Source organism: Diadema setosum, chromosome 16 (genome assembly GCF_964275005.1).
Source record: "Diadema setosum chromosome 16, eeDiaSeto1, whole genome shotgun sequence".
Classification (NCBI taxonomy): Eukaryota; Metazoa; Echinodermata; class Echinoidea; order Diadematoida; family Diadematidae; genus Diadema; species Diadema setosum.
In genome coordinates, this window is record NC_092700.1 from 31,070,995 (window position 1) to 31,096,067 (window position 25,073).

Genomic DNA, 25,073 nt, shown 5'->3' on the forward strand with positions numbered 1-25,073 from the left:
ATTCAAGTGCACACTCTGAACCTGGGTATCACAATCTATCCTGTTCAGGACTAAAACTTGTGTTCACAGTTAAGAAATCAGCAAAACTCCTTTGTACCCTCAAAAAATGCTATCAAAAAAGATTGAGCCAATTTACAGTAGATATATAACTGCTAATTGCAGTCCATTACACATACACATGCAAAGTAAAATACACTCAAAGAAGAGAGAGAGAGAAAAAAAAAACAGGTCTCTGAATATAACCGAAGAGCTATATCAAATGCACATAAAATTACTATTTATCATACAAATAGAGCATATTCAAACTTCCATTTTACAATCCCACATAATTACAAATTACAGATACTCATGCAGTACATACGATGGATATCTACATAGTCCATGCTTATACAAAGGTCACAGAAAAATATGTTGGGAAATGAAAAGCTATACTAACTAGTATGTCACCAGTCCACTTAGTATACATAAGCTGGCCTATTCTACCACTGGTTAAGCATCAATACAAGCAAAAAGACCACAGCAAAAATTGTCATGACTAAATACAATGTTAATACACTGGGCATTTTTTTCACAAGGAGCCCCTAATTCTAGCCTCTATAATAATTCTGAGATCATATACATCTTCAAAAATGTTTACACGAAAAAGAGAGAGAAAAAAATAAAATGGACATCACTTTCTCACGGAGGTTACTGCCTCTTCCTCCATCAACCATCATAAATTCATGCACAGAATCTGGTATGCCCTCTGTGATTTTGAGTTTGTAGCTTCTTTGCAAGATCGCGGGAAATCTAACTTTTGAACTGGACTCTTGAACGACCTCACTTGTCTCCGCTCAGCAGCTACACGGGGTCGATCAAGGTCAAGTCGCAAAAGAGGCCCAGTGTACAGAAATAGCAGATATCTGCCTCCTCCCGCACAAGGCAACCAAAAGGAGTCATCGTCGAGTCACTGCTAGCCAACAATGCAGGGCAGAAATGGTGACAGTCACCATCACGATTTGGCCTAGACCTGAAATGATGTCCCAAACCAACCCTCTTCATGCCAGTATGTGGCGGAGGGTTTCTGGAGAGCTGTTATTTTGACGACTGTCGACATCTTTTTCTTTATTTTACTGCCTCTAGGGGACTGGCTCACTCTGAGCGACACACAATCGACGTCATTTTGCCCCACTTACAGAGGAAGAACATCAGGCCTGTGCCGTCCAAAGTGATGCCCAGCCACAAAGCATGACAAAAGTTCAGAGCAAGGCATTTGCCGAAGTAGGGCTTCGGGTCTTCGGAAGGAGTATGTATGTCTGCAGAGGCAGAAGAAGGAAGCGTTGCAATTTGTGCCACGCCTAACATTTGCACATGTGTTCTATCTTTTTACATTTCTGGTCTGTTTTGCTTTGTTTTGTGGAGGTAGAAAAGACATAATTGTGCATACGTTGAGCAGCTTCCAGAAAACTGATGACTGCTAGCAGACATCCCGTCAAGTTTCTACCGTTTCTATGAAAAGAGTGGGAATTGGCCACTTCTTACTGAATCCTACAGGTCTAGTTTGCAGTGGCAGGGACACGACTCGCCTAGAGGATGCAAAATTAAGAATTTGATGTGCGGCACGCAAGAGTGGCAAGTTTCACAGATGAACGTTTGTCTATTTCAGCCTGAAGAAAGGCTCCCTGTGCCATGTAATAACTTTGCTATGTTTTACAGCAAGATGGGTTGGGGGAGGAATATATCATCATTTCAGGCAATCAACACTCCACTTCTTCCAGTATGACAAAAGACAATGGGCAAGGTACTAGCTTTCCCCCAACATTCAAACTTCAATCAACATGGCCACAGCGATCAATTGGGTTTACTCTCAGCAAATGCCTTGCTCTCTACAGATACAAGTAGGCGACTGTCTCTGTTAGATTTAACTGAAAGCTAGGAATTCCATGTGGAAATCAATATACAATGCAATTTTTTCTCTCAATTCTTCTTTGTTTTTGTTTTTTTATGACAGGTATATCCAGATTAGTTTTCTCTTTGCTTTTTTTTTGGTACTTTTTCAGAATTTTTTGTTTGTTTCAAAGTTGGGTCTCTCTGTACGTGATATATATGAGGGAGCGTGTGTATCTACAGCGTTCCATTGGTCGGTCCGCCGATGGGGCCCAGATCGTTGTTCTTCATGAAGAACTTCTCCAGCTTGGCGAGGATGTGCTTGCCGTAGGTGTACTTGCGCAGAGAGGCCACGTAAGGCCGGATCTTGTGCATGAGGACCTTGCGCTGGTTGGGCTCGGCCACGTCGATCATCTTCTGCACCACGTAGTTGGCGTACTGGTCCTTCATCATTGTGTAGAGGGCACTGTGAGGACTAACACAGACAGCAATAGAGACTTTTTGTGCTACAGTGTCCGATGCATCAGCCAGGCCATGGAGTGTACCGAGTGACCCTGAGCATGCACGGTTTTCACAACATTTTCCCCTTTCTAATACATGTATTCATAAAACTTTCAACGTTCTCATTAACTCTTTGGCCTGAATTCACTAAGGTGGTACAAATGAAATCATGCTTTAAACCATGGACAAAAACCATGGAGCGCCAAGTGTCGCATGGAATATTTCATTACAAAATCAGCCATTTCGTCAATGAAATTATTATTTTGTAACAAAATTAAAACATTTTGTAACTCAATGAACATTTCGTCCATGACATGATAATTTCGTTGACGAAACGGTCATTTTGTCGACAAAATGACCAATTTCGTAATGAAATATTCCGTGCGACACTTGGCACTCCATGGTTTTGCTCCATGGTTTTTGTCCATGGTTTAAACCATGGTTTCATTTGTACCACCTTCGTGAATTCGGGCCTTTGTGTGCCATGGTGTAAACCCCGTGTGCCTCAGTATTCTGAAACTGCTATGCTTGGAAGCTTTTGGGAAACATTCCGTTTCCCAAGCCATATAACTTTCTATACATGTATGCGTTTACTTTCTATACATGTATGCGTTTATGCAACAAATGCAGTACAGCAAAGTTATAGAGAAAATTGCAAGCTTTGCTGGGAAGTAAATTTTATGAAAAAGCTGTGGCCATTCTTCTTACAAATGGCCAGTATTCAAAACAATCGATTTGTGCATGGTTGGGCGTCCTGAGCACAATATGCGAAGTTGGCAAAGCCATCTATTGAGTTGGGCATGCAAACATGGCACATATAGAGTTAATACAGTGGACACTTGTCATAAGGAACATTACTCTAACAAATGATCATGGTAGCAGAATAATTCACCTTTCCCCCATACTTGACAGTTTCTTCATAATTTACTGTCGTTCAAACCCTGAATCACAAAACTAAAATACAACAAAACGATTCCACCTGTCCCAAAGGAGTGATGAGAGGCCATTATATCAGTATTTTTTCCCTTTCAGAGCACTTACTGACTGACTGGGCATTTAGTGTAATGCTTTCATCAAACTGTGATGTATAATACTCTACTCTTGGTTGCATGGCATCTCGTAACAGCAGATTTCACTGATCAACCATTTCACCCAAGTAACAGGTAAAAAACCCTTCGGGAAGTGTTTACATGGTCCTACAACACGAGTATCATATTAATTGCCATGCTAGTGTGCCCAGACATCTACATGCCAGGCCATTCACTGATTACTGGATTCACTGATCTTGAGTGTGCACAGTAGTACTTCTGCACTACTGTACATCACATGTTACAGAAAGCTTGCATAATATATCTCACAGAAAATACATGTCTCTTCAGAGGGATAAAGTAAAAATCAAAATAAAGACAGGATATATCTGACAAGAGATACATACCTAATGGGATATTGGGTACACAAATAAAAAATATATTCTGCTAGAAGATATCTCTTCTGAGGCATATTGTATACAGGAATACAAGATATACCCTGGCAGAACATATACATCTATTCTAATTGGAATATACTGCAAATGCCATATATCTTACATGCATAAGTCACACAAAAAAATCAGGAATTGCAAGACAATTTTGCAAGTGGTTTAATTCACAAATAAGAACCACAGCAAGGGTATAAGAAATGAGTGTTGCTCTTTTTCAAGAAGCAAAAAGATTTCACACTTTGGAGACTAGAACACTCTGCATTTGTCTTTTGGAAAGTAATGTTTCTGCTGGTTGAACTTTCTATTTTCAGTCGACTTGCAAAATTCACAAGAACGAGAAGATCACAAAGTATTTTATGGCATTTACAGCAAATGCGAGGAGAAAGACGAGCTTACCCATCATTGTAGGAGCAGACTTCGTCAATGAGAAGCGCCCTCTCTGGCCGCGATGAGTGGGTAATACACTTCTCTACGACGTTGCTGTTGAGGGATGAAATAAAGATTACTGTGAATGCGCTAGCCAAACAAATTACCATTCTTTGGAATGATATCACAATAGCTATTCTGTTGTGATATCTGCAATGCAGGAGAGAGAGTGACAAGAGCAACTTTTATCTACGAAGAACTGCGCTGCACAAATTTGATACACATGTAGCGTGAAATGTGATCAGTACTGCACTCTTCAAGTGTCTTGTAAAAAACCTGGTAGCATGGATATACCATGGACTGGGAAATCTGGCCCAGCTTGGATATATTCCAGAATTCCTGTAATGACTTGTGTACAGCTTTTTCACTGATCTCTGTGTAAGTATGCATAGTCGACGAATCTTGACTGGAGTCGGCCTGGGCCCCGTTTCATAAAAAGTTGATATGATAACAACTCTTGCTGGAATGTCAATTGTCATGGTAACGACAAGAATGTAGCTTCCTGATTGGCTGTTGCTATGGGGAGTTGTCATTCCAGCAAGAGTTGACATCCTAACATCTTTTATGAAACGGGGCCCTGATGAGCTACCGATGAATGTACATATTCCCTGACCACTGCTATTCTCATTTTTCGAATGTACATATACCTCAGTGGGCAGCAAATGAAATCGGGCCTCCCATGAATCCCCATGCTACCAGGTGTTTAGCTTCACAACATCACTGGCTTTCAGCATTCCCTGTCATCCTGAGAACATTCATATGTACAGGCATATGACATCGCTCGTTTGTCCATCAGAGCACGGTAGGGTCTTTTCTTCTCTTTTCTGTAATACGGCAAATTTGTGGACTTGAGGTGCTGGCACACCGAATACAGGTTGGGCTGTGAAAGATGAATCGCCTGTGTGCTATTCTAATGCAACCACCAAACACCCACCATACTGTGGTGACCTGGGCCCCGTTTCATAAAAGAAGTTAGGATGGCAACTCTTGCTGGAATGGCAACTTCCAATTGCAACAGCCAATCAGGAAGCTGGATTCCCATCATTACTATGACAATTGCCATTCCAGCAAGAGTTGCTATCATATCAACTTTTTATGAAATAGGGCCCAGAACTCTTTTTTACATGATAACTCTCAGAGTGATTTGATTCAGACCAGTGTGGTGGGGCCTCTAGTTCGAGCAAAGGTGCCACAGGGAATATTCTCTCCCATTTGCCCACATGCCCAAATAGGCAAGGGTTCAACTGCCAAACCAGGAACAAAATCCAAAGCGCTATAAGAAATATTATTTACCCTTCATCTCTACGGGACTAACAAAGTCTCTGCCAGGCCTCGAATTACCCAGGAGGCAAAAGGCAATTTGCCGCAATGCCCTATCTACTTGCCGCAATGCCTCTCTCAAAATTACCATGCTTACTGCAACTTTTCCATGCTGCCCTTGAAAAATTTTGAGAGAGAGTGCCCCTAAAACCAAAAATTGCCTGTCCCTAAAACTGGCGAAATTCGAGGCCTGCTCTGCGTGAGCGTGTGTTACACAGCGAAAGACAATCGGCACGGTACAAACTGGAATGACCACACCTACCTGGCAAACTTGTGTTGGCTGAGGACGAGCACCTTCCCCCGCATCTCCGCCACTATCTTACTCTTGTCCTCAGGACGACCGTGCTCCAACACATGCTATTGGGAAAAAAAAATACACGTACATGAATAAATATATACATTTACATTTCATATACATATCAGGGCTCAACATTAATTTTTTTCCATGGTGGCCCATTTGGGACACTAAAATCTTTGCAAATTCACTTTTGTTGGCCTGAAATAATAGGAAATAAACAAATTCATTTTTAATTTTAGCTGCCTAATTAGGATGCCAAAAGATAGCCTTTTTAAAATTTGGGGGCCTGATCTTTAGTGGCCCTGGGCCACTGGGCAACTGCCAATGTTGGGCCCTGTATACATAGATATGCTAGAATTGATGGAATTGATTAGAACCGATTCTGTCTTACATGTCTGCTGAGGAAGCATTGAACGCTCACTACAAGCATTACGGAATAAGTTGTAACAATATTAGAGCAACACAATTTTTGTAATGAGCCATATTTCAAATAGACTTTAATGGGAGATTAGAACAAATGAGCCAGCTTTAAAAGTTGATTTCTCCTTTTGGAAACTCAAGAATCGCAGCCCAGTTGCTTGACTGCAGCATCCACAGAGGCACTCTTCCAGGATACTAAGGCGTCAGGGAATTAAGTCACTGCAGTTCTGCTCGCGTTCTGAACGCGTTCTGAACGGGGTACTTAAATGAAACAAAAGGCGCGTTACCTTCCGTTCCGCTGGAAAACTAACGGAAATCTCGCTATTGTTTGCGGAACGGGCAAGAACAAAGTCATTACCGATTTAGTGACGACGGGTTCTTGAACGTTCCACGGAAAGATCGTGCGCTATTGTTCGCGAATCCACTTAAGAAATTGCGACTCTACTCCTCCAAAACGCGCTTTTGAACGATCTATCCACAGTGTACACACAATAAGAGAATGCTCTTGCGTTCTACAGTGCTTGTGTACCTTGAAATTGCGAATGGGAAATGAACTCCCCATCGTATTTGAGGCTACATGGTGCTTGTGTTGTGGTACAATAAGAATGAAAAGGCGGAAATTAGGGTTGGTTATCGAGCGTTCCACGGAAAGCACATCACTGACATGCTCTATTTGACCGCGTATTCCTTAAAATTATGACATGAAACTTACCTCCCTTCCGTGTTTGACGCTATCTACATGAAATACTACTATCGGATTTGGCAAGAAAGAATTCTTGATCGTAACAAATAAAATTCGCGCGCCATTATCAGAGTAGACCTCGAAAATTAGCCGACGATGCTCTTGGCCGTGATGCCCCCAGAATGTGGCAGAAAACGATATTCTCTAGGCCATACAATTTACACCTGCCCCTTTTTCTTCTTGACGTCGCTCCACTGTGATCAAAGATGTGCCATTTTTCTTTTTGTCGTTAATGTGCCTCTTTTTAATTCAATTGTTTTGGGGTTCTGTGGTGACAAAAACCAGGGCGAACACACACACACACACACACACACATACACACAAATGACGGATGTTTTATTGTACCTTTGGAAATGAACAGCGTAAATGTCAGATATTTGCTTTTAATTTGGGAAATGGATAACGGTAATATTCCACACCGTATGATACTAAAATAAATGTCGGATGTTTACTTATACCTTTGGTAATGAATAACGGTAAGATTCGGCTCTGTACGGTGCTAAAATTGATGTCAGATATTTGATTTTTCGTTCGAAAATGAATAAGGATAACATTCGGCTCCGAAAGATGCTGAAATAAATGTCGAATGTTTGCTTTGACGTTCGGAAATAAATAATAATGATCTTCAACTCCGTACGATGATGAAATAAATGCCGGATGTTTGTTTTTGCGTTTGAAAGTAAATATCAATAACATTCAGCTCCGGAATATGCGAATCTGTGGTGACAAAAACCAGGGCGAACACACACACACACACACACACACACACACACACACAAATAACGGAAGTTTTATTGTACCTTTGGAAATGAACAGCGTAAATGTCAGATATTTGCTTTTAATTTGGGAAATGGATAACGGTAATATTCCACACCGTATGATACTAAAATAAATGTCGGATGTTTACTTATACCTTTGGTAATGAATAACGGTAAGATTCGGCTCTGTACGGTGCTAAAATTGATGTCAGATATTTGATTTTTCGTTCGAAAATGAATAAGGATAACATTCGGCTCCGAAAGATGCTGAAATAAATGTCGAATGTTTGCTTTGACGTTCGGAAATAAATAATAATGATATTCAACTCCGTACGATGATGAAATAAATGCCGGATGTTTGTTTTTGCGTTTGAAAGTAAATAGCAATAACATTCAGCTCCGGAATATGCGAATCTGTGGTGACAAAAACCAGGGCGAACACACACACACACACACACACACACACACACACACACAAATAACGGAAGTTTTATTGTACCTTTGGAAATGAACAGCGTAAATGTCAGATATTTGCTTTTAATTTGGGAAATGGATAACGGTAATATTCCACACCGTATGATACTAAAATAAATGTCGGATGTTTACTTATACCTTTGGTAATGAATAATGGTAAGATTCGGCTCTGTACGGTGCTAAAATTGATGTCAGATATTTGATTTTTCGTTCGAAAATGAATAAGGATAACATTCGGCTCCGAAAGATGCTGAAATAAATGTCGAATGTTTGCTTTGACGTTCGGAAATAAATAATAATGATATTCAACTCCGTACGATGATGAAATAAATGCCGGATGTTTGTTTTTGCGTTTGAAAGTAAATAGCAATAACATTCAGCTCCGGAATATGCTGAAGTAAATATCAAATGATCCCTTTGACGTTCGGAAATGAATAACAATAGTATTCAACTCCATACGATGATTAAATAAATGTCGGATGTTTGCTTTTACTTTCGAAAGTAAATAGCAAATAACATTCGGCTCCGGAAGATGCTAAAATAATGTCAGATGATTGCTTTTACGTTCGGAAGTGAATTGCAGTATTAATTCTGCTCCATACGGGCTGTACGATACTAAAATGACTGTCAGATGTTTGCTTTTATATTTCGAAATGAATAACAGTAACATTCAGCTGCGTTCGATGGTGATATCAATGTATGATTTTGCCTTAATATTTGGAAATGAAATATAATAATATTCAACTCCGTACGATGATAAAATAAATGCCGGATGTTTGCCTGTTTGTTCGAAAGTAAACAGTAATGACATTCGGCTTCGGAGGATGCCAAGATAAATGTCAGATGATTGTTTTATTCTTTTAACGTTTGGAATTGAATGGGAGTAACATTCTGCTCCATGCGATGCTAAAATAAATGTCGGATATTTGCTATAAAATTTCAAAATGAATAACAGTAACATTTAGCTGCGTTTTATATGGTTAAGCTAAGTGTCTGATCTCTGACTTGACCTTCAGAAATGAAAAACAGTATACATTCGGTTAAGTACATTGCTAAAATAATTGTCAGATGATTCATTTTACTTTCGGAAGTGGACAGCAGTAATATTCGGCTTCGTATACGATAATAAAATAAATGTCGGATGTTTGCTTTTACATTTGGAAATGAATTACGGTAATATCATGCTCCATATGATGCTAAAAAATAACACATTGTTGCTGTTACATTTGGAAATGATTAACGGTATCAATCGGCTCAGTTAGATGCTAAGATAAATAGCGAATGTTTGCTTTCATGTCCGGAAATGAATAAAGATAACATTCAGCTCCGTAAGATGCTGAAACCAATGTCGGTTGTTTGCTTTTACATTCGAAAATGATAAACGGTAACATTTTGCTCCGTAAGTTGATTAAATACTAATAAACGTTGGATATTTTTTTTCTACAATCAGAAATGAAAACTGGTTCTTCAGGGGTCGCGCTTAACTTTTTAACTAGCCAGGCAGACCAGTTAGATTCAATTTTGGCTAGTCCGCAACTTTTTTGACTGGCCAACACTCCGTCTTGTTTTTTAATGGCATGACTAATGTCACTTTGGGGAGGGCCCCAAGTAATACGACATTTCAATTACTATATTATATATCATATTCATTATCATTACTTCGGATTATCATCATTCATCATCACTACGTTTTGTAACTGTTATGTGACAGGTTAAATTGTCTTCCGAGTCAGGGGCAAGACATACAGCCTACAGGCCTCGGAAATGTTGATGTTTATTTATGAACGCACGCACACCGTAATCACACCAACACATTCACAAGAAGTGAAGAACAGGTCGATTATTCATTCTTTTTTTATTCTCCAAACTTATTCTCCAACTTTTGCAAGTCTGACCACGGCTAGTAATAATATGACAGTGACAAACACTTGGACGCTTCTCAACGTCTCGAAGTATTTCCATCAGGAAAGATTAAGCAGGCGCAAGCGCACAGGTGTTCATTGTGGCCACAGCCTTGGAACACTGACGAAATTGTCGTTGCTGTTTTGCACATATGAATATTTGCGCCTTCATTTTTGCAATATCACTTTTTCGCATATAATTAATTTCAAGGAAAATAAACTAAATACTTCATGGTTATATTTATGCGCGGGGATCTGTCTGCTAGCTGTCATACGGGCTACACGGCCTCGGTCAAAGAACATATTGGAATCATTGCGGCGTGATGATTCTAAATCGTATCTCTATTTCCGCCTAAAAAACAGTCAATTTTCGACGAATATCTTCCAAGATCTAATTAACCGAGGAAAGGTTCCACTCATCCCTTCATGGGGAAAGAAAAATCACATGAACAAAGACAGGGCTCCACACTAACTTTTATTGATTTTTATTTATTGGTGGCCCGAAAAGAAAATCTAGAAAGAAGATTTAAAGAAAATTTAAATCATAAAAGTTGATGCCTATTTAGGTGGTCAAAACTTACGCTTGAAATGAAAAAGTGGGAGCATTTGCAGACATTTGTAAACATTTGGAATTTGTTTTACCATGGTAAAGACCCGTTATTCATGGCTCGACACTAACTTTTTTGTTTGGTGGCCCGATGGGGCCACCAAAATCCTAAATTTCAAATTTTTGGTGGCCCGAGAGAAAAATTTGGTGTCCCGAAAAAAACAATAAAAAACATTAAAAGTCAAATATTTAAGTTTTATGATAGTAAGAATTAGAAGTTGGACATATCTACTCATAAATAAACTTCAACAAACTTGCAACACTCACTCTCAGGCACTAATTCAGTCCTTTTCATCCATCCTTTAAACAAATTTAACTGCTAATATCCGGCGCAAAAAAAAAAAAAAAATACTGACATACTCTTCAAAAAAATTTGGTGGCCCGAGGCAGGCCACCAAATTTGCCCTTTTTTGAAATTTGGTGGCCCGACTTTCATTTTTGGTGGCCCCGGGCCACCGGGCCACCGTTAGTGTCGAGCCCTGCGTTATTCATTTCTGATTGTGAACAAAATCATCTAAAATTTATTAGTATTTTATCACCTTACGGAGCCGAATGTTACCGTGTATCATTTTCAAATGTAAAAGCAAACAACCGACATTCATTTCAGCATATTACGGAGCTGAATGTTATCCTTGTTCATTTCCAAACGTGAAGCAATCATCCGCTGTTTATTTTAGCATCTAACTGAGCAGCATATTACCGTTATTCATTTCCAAATTTAAAAGCAAACATCGACATTATAATTTTTATTTTATTATCGTACGGAACCGAATTTTATTGCTGTCCACTTCCGAAAGGGAAATGAATCATCTGACAATTATTTTAGCATCTTACGAAGCCGAATGTTACCGTTTTTCATTTTTGAACGTCAAGGCAGACATCAGACATTTATGTTACCATCAAACGCAGCTGAATGTTACTGTTATTCATTTCGAAATGTAATAGCAAATATTTAGCATTTATTTTAGCATCGCATGGAGCAGAATGTTACTGCTATTCACTTCCAAACGTAAAACAATCATCTGACATTTATTTTGGCATCTTCCGGGGATGAATGTTATTGCTATATTTACTTTCGAAAGTAAAAACGATCATCCGACATTTATTCGATCATCGTACAGAATCGAATATTATTGATATTCATTCCGAACGTCAAAGGGATCATTCGACATTTCAGCATCTTCTTGAGGTGAATGTTATTCCTATTTACTTTCGAACATAAAAGCAAACACCACACACTTACTTCATCATCGTACGGAGTTGAATATTATCGTTATTCATTTCCGAACGTCAAAGCAAACGTCAAACATTAATGTTACCGTCGAACGCAGCTTGATGTTACTGTTATTCACTTCGAATTTTAAAAGCAAACATCCGACAGTTATTTCAGCATCGTATGGAGCAGAATATTACTGCTATTCACTTCCGAACGTAAACGCAATCGTCTGACATTTATTTTAGCATTTTCCGGAGCCGAATGTTATTGCCATTTACTTTCAAAAGTAAACATAAAAAACCGACATTTATTTGATCATCGGATACAGAGTTGAATATTATTCTTACTAATTTTCGAACGTCAGATAGATCATTCGATATTGATAACATCTTCCGGAGCTGAATGTTATTGTCATTTACCTTCGAACGTAAAAGCAAGGACATGCGTGATATACAAAATCACCGTCAAGATGAAAGTAGTTTTCCTGAAATTCTTATGTCTGTTATACCATTACTCATATGTCACTAAAACTGCGATCAAAACGAAAACATACACGCACGAAAACAGAGGGAAAACGCTTGTGAATTAACAATGTTAAGCTTTTTTGCGTCCTGTTTTTGCAAACGGCTATTTGTCCCAGAGAGCCTTTTCTCCGTCAGTGTATCCCAGAATAAATGACGGAGATTCAATCGCGTATTGACGCGTTCAATGGCGTTCCAGGCTTCCCCTTAATAGCCCTGTTCTAGAAGTGCCTCGTTGAGTAATCGCACGGCGGAACAAAAACCCTTTGTTGCGCATCGAATTGCCCCGTAATCTCGCGTTCGACTTAGCGATACGGAGAACAATGGGCGTTCAGAACGGGCGAAGAACGGCGAAGAACGTCAGTGACTTAATTCCCTGACGCCTAACCTTGTAAACAAATTTGCAGTATTCATAGGGTTGAAAAGGCATATTTTTGGAGTAAAAACGATATTTCTACCTTACGTGCAATAATGGACAAATAGAGTGATGTGATTTGGGGAATAACAGTATTTTTTTGCCTCCCCCCCCCTCAAAAAACAAAAACAAAAACAAAAACAAAAACTACAAAATATAGCAAAAGAGTAACAGTTGGCTTCTCCTGACTCCGTGGCGTTACCTGAATGACGTAGTTGCCGTATTGGTCCTGCACCAGGCTCTCCGTCTGTTGGTGGAGTTCATCCAGCAGAGGCTTGGTCTGCTCCACGATGCAGTGCTCCAGGATACGCTGGATGACGCGGCAGCCGTAGGGGTGGGTCGACAGCGAGTAAACCTGGCGAATGAGAAAGAGAGAATGAGTAACACTGGAGCGGTGGCAAATTGCGAGTGATAATGCCGCATGCGGCATGTGCCCATAAATCTCACAAGCATGATATTTTGTTTTGCATCAAATCTCAAAAGATAATTTCGCAAGTGGTTGATTTTGCAGTGACGGAATTAGAAATAAGTATTATCCCTTTTCCAGAGAGACGTTAGTGATTTGTCACTTTGGAGAGAATTTTGAAGAGTTTAAATACAAAAATTGATATTTTCATTTCTATCAGACTTTTTCTTATCAGATATCAAAAGATGCTAAAAAGCAAAGAAAATAATCGAAATAATTGTGATAATCTTAATATCTAATATCTAGATATTTTTGCTAGGTATCAAGTGCAGTATCATTGAAAAGATTCAATGACATTACTTAGTAAACTTTTAAAATGGCAGTCATTTTTTTTTTTTTGCATTTAATTCTTCATATGTCATGGGATGTAATATTTTTCACAAGTCAAAATCCACATCAAAATAATATAAATAGTCATCAATTTCGCAAAATCCCCGAAAGTGAAAACACTGCAAAACACATGGCTTGTAACAAGAGGCAGCAAACAACTGTTCAACCTCACTACAGACACGGGTCATCAAAACGCAAATCTACTAGATGAAGAGTTACATTCTATGCGTCGAGCAAGACAGCGAGGCAAGGGTTTTTACCATGTCTTGAACAAAAACATGGGCAGAAGGGAATAAATCCGCAATTTGGGCAATGAGAGAGAGAGAGGAACTCGGTGTTCCTCTGTTTGTTCGGCAAGGCTTTGAACACTCCTCACCTGGCCGCGGAAGGCGTCCACGATGAACTGCAGGGCCTGGGGCTCCACGCACTCGATGCACTTCTGCACCACGTGGTTGCCGTTCTGGTCCTTGACGCACTTCAGGACGTGTCCGTCGAGTTCCTTCACCATCTCCACCTGTACACACACACATGAAATGCGGAATGGCCCTGACAATTAACAGAACAATCCACCTGCTGCATTCTAGTTTGTCAACAAAATTCTGGCAGGGTGACGGAACTGACAAATGCAGTCACAGCAAATTCATATTTAGGAAAATGGCATAACTTTTCTGTCACAGAAAATCAGTTCCATTTCTTTATTCTCTCGTCTTCAAAGAGAATAAGTAGAACAAAATAAATGTATCCCTACTGTTCCTGTAATGGCATGTTAGTAAGAAAGTCACCCTCACCACAAAAAAAACTAGAAATGTCGCTACGGCGACTGGTGTATGCCTCCGCCATAATACATGGTTCTCCTAATAGGTCTATAGTACAATGTCTTGACAATGTGTGATGACAGTTTCACACAATTGGCAAAATATTAAAATGACAGGTTTGCCACAAATGTGCTGAATGTTCACTTTCCTAGAACTAGGTTCAATTGGATGAATGATTAAAACGTCAGAGTGCAGGTATTTGGGGGAACTGATGATTTTCACTTGACTTTTGACCCTTTTATAAGTTTATGCATTGAGTAATTTTCAAGGTATTGAGAAAAAGTATAATTTCAGTATCAAATGGTAAAATAGTATTATCGAAACCTGGCCTTTGACCTTTGACCCCACAGTTCCAAAGAGAATCACTGTTAGGTAGAACATGCATAAATATGTAAGTTTCATGACAATACCTTGAGTTATTTTTGAGATATGGAGGAAAAAGTGCAATTTAGCACTTTCACTTGACCTTTGACCTTTTGACCTTTGACCTTTTGGCAAGAAACTTCCCACAGAATATATATTTGGGTTATACATGCATACATCAAGTTTTAAAAAAATCCTTCAGGCACTGCATAAATATAAGGAAAGTAGTTATATTTTGAGGAGTTGACCTTGACCTTTGACCCCTGACCTTTGACCCATGACCCCCAACTTCCCTAGATAATCACTGCCCATCGGTACAAGCATATATACTAAGTTCCATGAAGATACCTTGAACCATTTGCGAGATATGGAGAAAAACATGAAATTTCAATTTTTTTTTTCACAAAATAACCTGTGACCTTTGACCTTTGACCCTGTGACCCTAAAATCCACACAAAGTATCATCCCCCAAGGATATACCCTCATACCAAGTTTGATGCAAAACCACCACACGGTTCTTGAGATATCGACAAAAACAAAACGGGACGGACGGACGTACGGACGTACGGAAGTACGGACGTACGGAAGTACGGACGTACGGACGGACGGACGACCCGAAAACATAATGCCTCCGGCCACTTCGTTGGCGGAGGCATAAAAATAATAACTTGTTTTAATTCATTTATTTACACATCCCTCCTGATCTAACAAAGTTCCAAAACTACTGAAGCAAGGAGCGAGACTTTTCATTTTCACAACTATGAGAATGTTTCTCACCTGGAGCTCTGGTGGGATAGACTCCAGGGCCTTTTGAATCACGCGGCAGCCATACATCTGAAGGGCCAGGGGTAGCACGTGGCCCCGGATGCGCTGGGCCAGGGCCTGCTTCTGCTCCGGAAGGCCAAACTCGAAGAACTTCTGGATGACGTAGTTGCCAAAAACGTCCGTCATGAGGCTGTAGGCGGCCCCGAGGATCTCGCTGAACACCATCTGGCGCTCGGTGGGCGTGGCACGCTCCAACTTCTGCTGGATGAAGCGGGAGCCGTGCTGGTCCTGTATGAATTCCAAAGGGATGCGAAGTGTTAAATTCAAATGAAATGTGTTAGGTGGGATTCAATTTACCCTGAAACAATGCTACTTTATTTTAATAAGATGGCTATTAAAGCTACCTGTTGGTTTGGAATCTCTGTCCTTTTCCACTATTTCCAGCCATTAAAAATGGACACACGATGAGTTCAGAGTAAACTGGCTAAGCTGCGCAATTCTCTGTCTTATGTGGCTAGCTTCATCTCTCTCAGCTCTGAACTAGTTTACTGATTGGTTTAACAAATACAAGAGAACAATTACTACATATTAGATATACTTTCCTTCATACATGTATGCATGTATTAGACGTTGTTGGGGACTTTAGAGGAGGGGGTGCTAAGTTTTCTCAGTGTGAAGGTTCATGCTCCATCACAATTACTTGAAAATAACAAAGAAACCCTTTTTTTGAACTTGTAATCAAAGGTCACTCAACGTAAACATTCGACACGAGTCACACAAGTAATTTGCTACAGTACAGGCGAGATCACGGCGATTAAGCCGACCCAAGTCTGACCTGTGAGAACTCCACGATGTGGCTGACAAGGTCACGAAGCTGGAGGTTGGGGAAGCGGTTGTTGCGGAAATCCTCCAAGAGACGGCTGCGGCCGGGGGCGCTCTTTTCCATGTAGGCCGTGCTGCGCAGGCTGCGGGGCGGGAACAGGGTGTTGGAGCCCCAGCCAGAGCCGCTGGTGCTGGAGGAGGTGGAACCACTGCGGTACTTTACCTCCGCACCTGATGCCAGGAAAGAGACGCAAGTGCCAATATGAATATCATGCGACCGGTCAACAGATCTTCATTCGTAAACTAGCATCTTATCAACTCTTTCTTACAATGATGGTAGGCAGTCAGGCTAACATAATTGTGCCAAATGACAGCAGTAAATACTACGCACCATGCAAAAATTCATGCATGCAGTAATCAAACAAATCGTCCACCTACGTCATACTGCTCTGCCAGCCACATGCATCATCCTACTCCCTACACAATTCATTGCAACCCATGAAATACACAGATGGAATTGTTGCCCTGTTATCAGTTACCAATTCCACTTTAGGTCTGCTACATTAAATTAACAGCACTGGAATGTGTGGTAGCATAGAATTTTTGCTTCAGTTTATTTGTTTGTTTTTTCCTGTAGCTCTCTGTTACAATTAGTTACATCACCACACATTTGGCACTCAAGTTTTAGAGTTCAAATTCGAAAACATTTAAGATGCACAGCATAATCGATAAGTCACCCAGTTTGCATGATCCATCATTGGAGATTACAATTTTGCAATGCCAGTCACAGTTTCTTTCAAACAAGGTAAAAATTATCAGTCAAAAATGCAATCCCAACTTGTTATATTTTGCTATCCACAATGTGGCTTCTACAACAAAAAGGCATACAAAGCTGGCTGATATTCGGGACTAGGAAATGCAATGGTTACGGATAAATTTGTGTTCCTAAGTTTCATAATACGAGTGTTAAAATTCATTGCCATTCCATTACATGAACAAGGCTGGGTGCCAACTTCAAACAAATCTGACATCATATTAGGTGAAAAATCAAGGCAAGACTCTTTCTACAGACATGAAGTCAATAATGCGAGCCTAGATACATGTCGAAATTAATTAAAAGAAAAATGCTTGACACGAGTATCTTGTCAGTATGATTAGAACCAAAATCTGAATATATCAAAGATCTCAGAAGTAAACAGATCAAATTGTATCAATTTAATGAACGCAAGAAGAGGTCAAAACATACACAAGACTGTCAATCACATCAAATCGTGTGGTGGTGTAGTGTGGCACAGCAGTGTTTCTTTGTTAGTGTCGAAATCGTCAAACTGACAAGTTAATCATCAAATACCAAACACAGCAAATCCAGTTAAAAGAGTTTCAGTTGATCCAATCACAATCAAGCATGATCTGTTTCTTTCCTCTTGTTCCCAATACTGTATTTTTCATACAATAAACATATTTCATCATACATAAAATAGCACTGTCACTTACTAAGTATTTCGAACTTTTGCAATCTAATTGGAGAATACGGATACTGTACGGACTGGGGTGATAAACATGGAAGACGGAAAAAGTATTTAGGATCTGGTTTGGGGTATCGAAGAGACAGAGAGGGACAGTCAATGAGAAAGATAGTAGATGAAGAGAGAAGTGAAAGTGGGGGTGGGAATAGATAGGTAGCTAGGGTCGCTATTCTGGCTTAAACTTATTCCTCTGGATTTGACACAGTTAAAAAAAAAAAGAGGTTTGTTTGCACAGGCAGCAAATGAAGTACAACGCTTTTTTTTTTTTTTTTTTTTTTTGAATGTGGGCCTGGAGTCTATGAAGGAGAACTTTCAGGTGGAATATTTGACCCCTTCTACGTGCGAGGGCACTTTCCAAACTTTTTCATCAGCATTCAGGGATTCATTCAAACTCGACCTCATTGTAGATTAGCAAATCCACTCAGGTGTAGTGATGTGCCTCAGTCCAACAGAAAGGCCATGGTGACATATCAAGGGATTAGGGGGGATTAGGTAATCTCAAATTAATTGACGATTAGTTTTGAGACAGCTGCGTGCCATCAGCGAACAAAGCACAGGACGAGTTAAGAGAGCACAAAGTTCCCGGTATCAATGGCGACTTTTCTGTGCGCAGAGTAAAAAAGCATTTTGAGGCGGAAGTCCTGAAAAGGTGAAGGTAAACTCTGATTGGACCAATCAGCAGATGACGGGTCTCTACCTGCTACAAGTCATTCCCAAAATCACCCCATCCCTCACCCCTACCTCTTCATAACACTGGTATCAACCCACCATTTCCTAGTTATCGATCTTCCTATATCTTTGCTAAATTGAATTCCCTTTTACTCAAGTGGCCGTGGGGTCTGAAGAGCACATACTGACTGTTCTGGTCGCGTGTAGCTGCACTGTCCCGGATGAAGAAAAGAACAACAGATTAGAGCTGCAACGTGAAAAAGACAGACGAGTTGAAGGAGAAGAGAAACAGAACAGAGACAAAGAAAGGTGGAAGAAAGGGAGAGGAGAAGGAGAGAAGTGGAAGGGGCGGGGTCAAATGAGGGGCGGGGCCAAGAAAGGGATGGGGTCAAGGAAGGGGCAGGATCAGGAAAGGGACGGACAGGGGGAGGGGGGAGAGAAGGGCTTGAGACAGGGTGAACAATTGCTTGCCTGGGGATGGAACGGAGTAGGGCATTTGGTCGATGCCAAATGGTGCAGTTGTGCTCAGAGCCCGGTTGCCCCACTCACTCTTTTGTCGGGACCACGTAGCGTTGGGTCCTGTTAGTAGGTTATCTGAAAACAGCAAATGATGGAAGGGAGGCTTCAATGTCTTCCTTCCTTGGCTATCTCAAATTCCTCTAGCTACATCTTTGAGTATTTTTTTTTCTTCTCTCCCTTCTTTTCGATCTCTGCTTTTGACTGACCAACTACTTCCAACGAGATTAAAGAGAATTCATTAAAAAAAATAATAATAACAACATGGAAACCAAAAGAACACACTGGATGAAGAACGTGAGAGTGAAATCAGAAAGGTGAATGTCCTTGAAAGCATCAAGGGCTTACTGCCCAGCCACTCCGCATTCCACAAAGATTGCAAAGCACACCACAGAAATACAGAGAGAAAGGTATGTGCACTAGAAACACAAACCATAGTATCTTCGAGAGCTGCATCATCATTCTTAATGATTTCTCTCTTACTTTGACAAGACTCGTCTGTGACAGAGCGAGCAAATTCCGCGACAAGATTAACTGCATTCATGTTGGTCTATCCATCATGAAAGGGAACACAAATGTAAACTGGTAAACGTTCCAGCAGATGCAGTAACAACTGCACTACTTGTTCACCCTCCAAGGGCCACGCCCCTGCCTTTTGTACCTCTGCTAAAGTGGAGGCGTAAGACACTAGGCATTCTGCTGACCCTTTCTGATTTCACCTCTCACAGCAGACAAAACCCCAAAACAATGATAAGATGAAGTGATATTAGACCAAAAAAAAAAAATTCAATCTAGATTGTTCTGATTGCTATGGATGGATTTCTATGGATAACATACGCTGCACTTTGAAGAGAATGTATGAGGAAAGCCCAGCGTTGACATCTGGTTTGACAACTATATCTCTCTTGAATTCATGAAATTCTTCCGTCGAGATGTTTTCATTGCAACTGATTGACAAAATGCCCTACATCAACGTAAATAAGCACTAAATTGATCAGTGTTTTAGTAGTAGCCATGATAAAAAATCATGGGCGTACATACTCGAGCAGGATTCGAACCTACGACCTCCTGATCACCGGACAGGTGTCATCTCCACTAGACAACCGAGCTTTCACCCGACAGCAAGTGTTGGTTCTAATCCTTATAGCATGCATACGGATTAGAACCAACACTTGCTGTCGGGCGAAAGCTCGGTGGTCTAGTGGAGATGACGCCTGTCCGGTGATCAGGAGGTCGTAGGTTCGAATCCTGCTCAAGTATGTACGGTATGCCCATGATTTTTTATCATGGCTACCACTAAAACACTGATCAATCCAGTGCTTATTTATATCTCTCTAATTTGAATATCACATCTGATATACATTAGAATCATGTCAACCTTCATATGGTCTGCCATAAACATTATAGAAAATTACCTCACCAGTTAGCTTATTGATGTTTGCATGTTTTACAGCTTAAGAGAATTTGATATGAGCACAAGAATCTCGATCTGGGGGACAAAATATTCGACAGAAGCACCTTATTTGCAAATTTGCCTGAAATTCGAAAGCATTATCCACAAATGCATTAATGCCTATAGACTGTAATACACCCAATCCAAACATTCTGAGCACAGAGAAGAGAGGGCAGCATACTTGTAGCTGGCTTACTCAAAGTAACAAATACAGAGGGAAGGTTTTGATTTAAAAAAACAAAAACGCACAGAACACAGTGATGTTTTTTATTCTTAATGATGATGAAGAAAGTGTTTGCACTAGAAACTGCCAACAGTCCTAGGCTGACCCCCATATTGTATCCACTTTCTTGTTGTCTCGTTTGCCTCATCATACATTCTCCTCGGTAGCACATCAAACTGTCAAACGGAAACACTTGAAATGTAGAAAGATAGAAGCTTTTCAATTTAGGTTCTGCTTTGCAGATACAAACAAGCAGCTCCAAAAAATATTGCCCGAGATGTATAGAAGTAAAGCTCTAAATATCTTCTAGGTCAACAAACTTCAATGAAAGGAAAGCGTAATTGAGAGCAGTAGTGGGCACACCGGACAAAGAAAGACAAACTGTGAGAGGGAAGACACCAAGGGACTTACCAAAGTCAGCTGTCGAGTGCCCAACATGAAAGGAAATTAAACCAAAACAAATGAAAACAGAGAGTCAATCAGAACAGGCTTAAAAACAGAGAGTCAATCAAAACAGGCTTGGTGAGATTACACACTCTTGTTTTCTAATCAGAAACAGCATGATTCGTCATCTGTTTATTTCACTGCCAATTTGCCATAAAATGATTATCAATTTGACAATGTGTGAGTGCTCGTTGGGAGGTATTCATATCTATTCGACTGACAAAGTTGATTTTGGAGAAAACAAGATCAAAGCTAGTGTCTAAACTACACATGGTTCTATCACAAGTTTGCATGGGTTTGTGGCAGGTCTTCAGCAAAATCCAAACAAAATCATGATACTTTGAGGACACAGTGGTGCCTAATGGCGACTGAAAGTTTGTATTTCATCTTTTCAACCAAGAAAATGCAATGAGATTAGGGTGAGAATATGCAGGTCCTTATATGGAGGGTCTGAACACAGAAAGAATTGATAGCGGCAGGGCTGTCAATATTCTAACATCAAAAGCAGGGAGATTTCCAAAGAGCGATTTGGGAGATACTCATGTGTTACATACATCTCAAATGGGTAAAATTAATTCTGAAATCAAAGAAGGTTTTACAATCTTTTGTCACGATATGACGAGATTCAAGGTTTCAGGGTACTCCTGCCGAATCAAGGAGACTTGAAAGCTCTGCAGTTGTTTAACAAACAAATAAACAAACAAAAAACAATCAAAAAAGCAAATGAACAAACAAATAAACAAACAAAGAGCACAACAAACAGAGGGCAAACTCACTCAGTCCGAGTCCGATGTTCTGAGACGGCGGCGGGGTGAGGGAGCCGCCAGTGTGGGTGGGCGAGATGATGGGGCCCAGCTGGGGCGAGCTGCCGTAGAACTGGCTCATGCCCAGGCCCCGTTTGTAGTCGGAGCTGCCACCCAGGGAGTCGCGGCGCTGGATGGGCGTGTCGGTCCCGGAGCCGCTCAGGCCTATCATTGGAAGAGGAAATATATGACAGATTGTGTGTGATCAATGTACTATCTGTGTGCCATTGGCCATTTAAAAGAAATGAAATAAATTCACAACATTAGTTCACAGGGAATACTCTGTTCTGACAAGTCTAAAATTACAAGAAGTTGGGCTTCAAGTGCTTTGGTGTCACCCCTTCCACTTATCTGAAACCGATCCCAGCTAATAATATGTCACAACAAAATATCTCCATTGGAGAGAGAGAGAGAGAGAGGAAAAAAAAAAGAAAGATGACAACACTTGTACCATCAATGGCCGATCACAGTCAACATAACTGCCTACACTTTATATTGCACAGGGGGTATTCAATATTTCAGAACAGAGCATGGCAAATATTTACCGCTGTTGAAGACCGAGCTGCTCTGCCCAGCGTAGGAGCCGAGCCCACCGCCGTTGCTCTGCGGGGTGGATCCCATCTGGGGGCTGTTGGTGTACAGGGACATGGAGCCGGCGTTGTGCCCCTGAGCCTGGGCTTGCTGGGGCTGGGGTTGGGGTTGGGGCTGAGGCTGGGGTTGGGTGCCCACCATCCTGAAGTTACCGTTGGTGGCTCCTGTGAAGCCATTGGCTTGGACTGTGGAGGAAGGGGGATTGCAAAGACAGACAGACATCTGGGAGCTAATTCCTACTGAGAGCATTTTCGAAGTCAGATCAATTTCACACAGGATCTACTGCATTTTTCTTCTATTTATTTTCATTCCCTTACATGAGCGATATCTTTGAGAGAATATGTAGCCCAAAGCATTTTCTTTAGCTGAAATTGAACAATTTTTAAACTTTTGCAGCTCGAGACAGGTTACATTGTAAACAGAATATGCAAATTAAATACTTTGAATGTACAACCAGCAACATGTATTCTAATCTCTCAAGAACTGAGCATTTCAATCACGGCTAAAAACAATGCAACATGTGTGTCGGTGGCCTGTCTGTGTGAAGACGGACAGGATGCACTCATAGGACAACATAAAAGCGATGTGGCAAATAAATACCTGAATATAACAAGGCCCTGGTCCAAATTCAGCTATCTGGAGATCCCTTGCAAAGTAATTTTAATATAGACTATCATCCAAATGAGTGTTATATATTTCAACTTATATGTAACATTCCCACGGCTGAAAAATTACAAATAGTGGGATGTTTTCTGTTTGTTTTGCTTTTAATTTTCTCAACATTCTTTTAAAAAACTGGGGTCATTTCTAATTTCAAGTATTCAACCATAAACTCTTGACCAGAGAAGGGTCTGCATATTCAACAGAGTCTGAGTTGACTGTAAGAGTCAAAATTCAAGTTTCCATGTGACACCAAGAAACTGTCCCTAGGCGGTCACACCACACTCACCGGTCTGGGCGCCACTGACGATGACGGGTGCAGGGGAGACCAGCCGGACGGGGGCCCCCATGCCGGGCCTCTGCCCCAGGTTGATCAGGGCCCCAGTCTGGTCGTAGTAGGTGATCACTTGATAGCCAGCTGAGGAGGGGGGAAAAGGATGAGAATTGAAGATGAAGACCAGCGGATCACAAACATGATGCAGACATACAAACAAATGTGTATTATTTACTGAAACTGATGGCTTGAAGTACATATACATAGAAAGATATATAGATAGATAGAAAGATAGACAGACAGACAGACAGACAGATAGATAGATAGATAGACAGTTAAATAGAAAGACTGATAATGATGGATAGCTAAATCTTACGGAATACACAGAGAAATAGGAAAGAGAGAATAAAAATGTGTATATAAGCAAAGGGAATTGATATCAACTTCACACTAAAACTGAATAAACATCAGTGGGCATAATCAATAAGATATTGGTCTACTACAGAAGAAACTGCAACCCTGCTGATCATTAATTACACTGATTCCTAGTCAAAATACAACATTAATTTTGCTCCCAGACACACATTTGTGTGACCATGTCTAGAGTTCTGGTGTACTCTCCATAGGCGACCATTATAACAGCACAGTCCATACATGCACACGAATGTCAATCTTGTACCCATAGCAACATTAAGACCAACATTGAACTTGAACCACATTCAACACCAGGCCCTACTAAATCTACCAAAACTACATCGTAATTTGCGGGTCAACCTGCTAACACTGATTGATTTCAAGTCCAAGATTATCTTTGGTGATAGCGCTGAGAAAGCTCCAACACCAACATCAGCAGTAAACTCGGGACACCACAGCACTGGTTCGGCCTATCTCAACTGCACACACATGAATAGTCCAGCCAGCAAGATAGCTCTTGCTTACCTGCGGGGAAGGCTTGCGGCATGCCCGGCTGGGCGCCAGGCTGACCGGCTAGCTGCTGCTCCCCCTGGCCCTGGGGAGTGCCGGCCCCTTGCTGCTGTTGCTGGGGTTGCTGTTGCTGCTGTTGCTGGGCTTGTTGCTGCTGCTGCTGCTGGGAGGGTGTCATGGGTCTCCCGCCGTTCTGGGCTCGCTGCTGCTGTCCTTGTCCACCCTGTGGTCAAACAAATTCCCCCCAAAAAAGACAATACTCATTTCTTGCACACAGTCATTTTTACATGTAAAAGTACCTAAATAATAATACTGACAGAGCACAAATTCAGGCACTAGCCTGAAAACTGTCATCCCTTACAGACTTCACTCATAAAGATTTCTTTCTATGCTATTTGACAATTCTCATATTAGTTTCTTTTGCTTGGTAACAGAAGGCAATAGGCAAATGCAACCTCTTATTGCATGAATGGACATACTATAA

General features: G+C 40.8%; 1 protein-coding gene across 1 annotated transcript in view; it reads right to left on the reverse strand.

Moving 5' to 3' along the window:
• Positions 1–1,518: 1,518 nt before the first annotated feature.
• The window catches only part of LOC140240108 (pumilio homolog 2-like), a 39,369-nt gene continuing 15,814 nt past the window's right edge, over positions 1,519–25,073 (reverse strand). The window contains exons 11-23 of the mRNA XM_072319916.1: positions 24,605–24,812; positions 23,681–23,809; positions 22,686–22,916; positions 22,114–22,305; positions 21,305–21,313; positions 19,173–19,295; positions 16,520–16,737; positions 15,697–15,972; positions 14,118–14,255; positions 13,148–13,300; positions 5,856–5,950; positions 4,244–4,327; positions 1,519–2,341 (exon numbers count right to left, since the gene is read on the reverse strand). Coding sequence (XP_072176017.1) covers positions 2,104–2,341; positions 4,244–4,327; positions 5,856–5,950; positions 13,148–13,300; positions 14,118–14,255; positions 15,697–15,972; positions 16,520–16,737; positions 19,173–19,295; positions 21,305–21,313; positions 22,114–22,305; positions 22,686–22,916; positions 23,681–23,809; positions 24,605–24,812 — 2,094 coding nt within the window. The 3' untranslated portion in view covers positions 1,519–2,103. The remainder of the gene's footprint in view (positions 2,342–4,243; positions 4,328–5,855; positions 5,951–13,147; positions 13,301–14,117; positions 14,256–15,696; positions 15,973–16,519; positions 16,738–19,172; positions 19,296–21,304; positions 21,314–22,113; positions 22,306–22,685; positions 22,917–23,680; positions 23,810–24,604; positions 24,813–25,073) is intronic.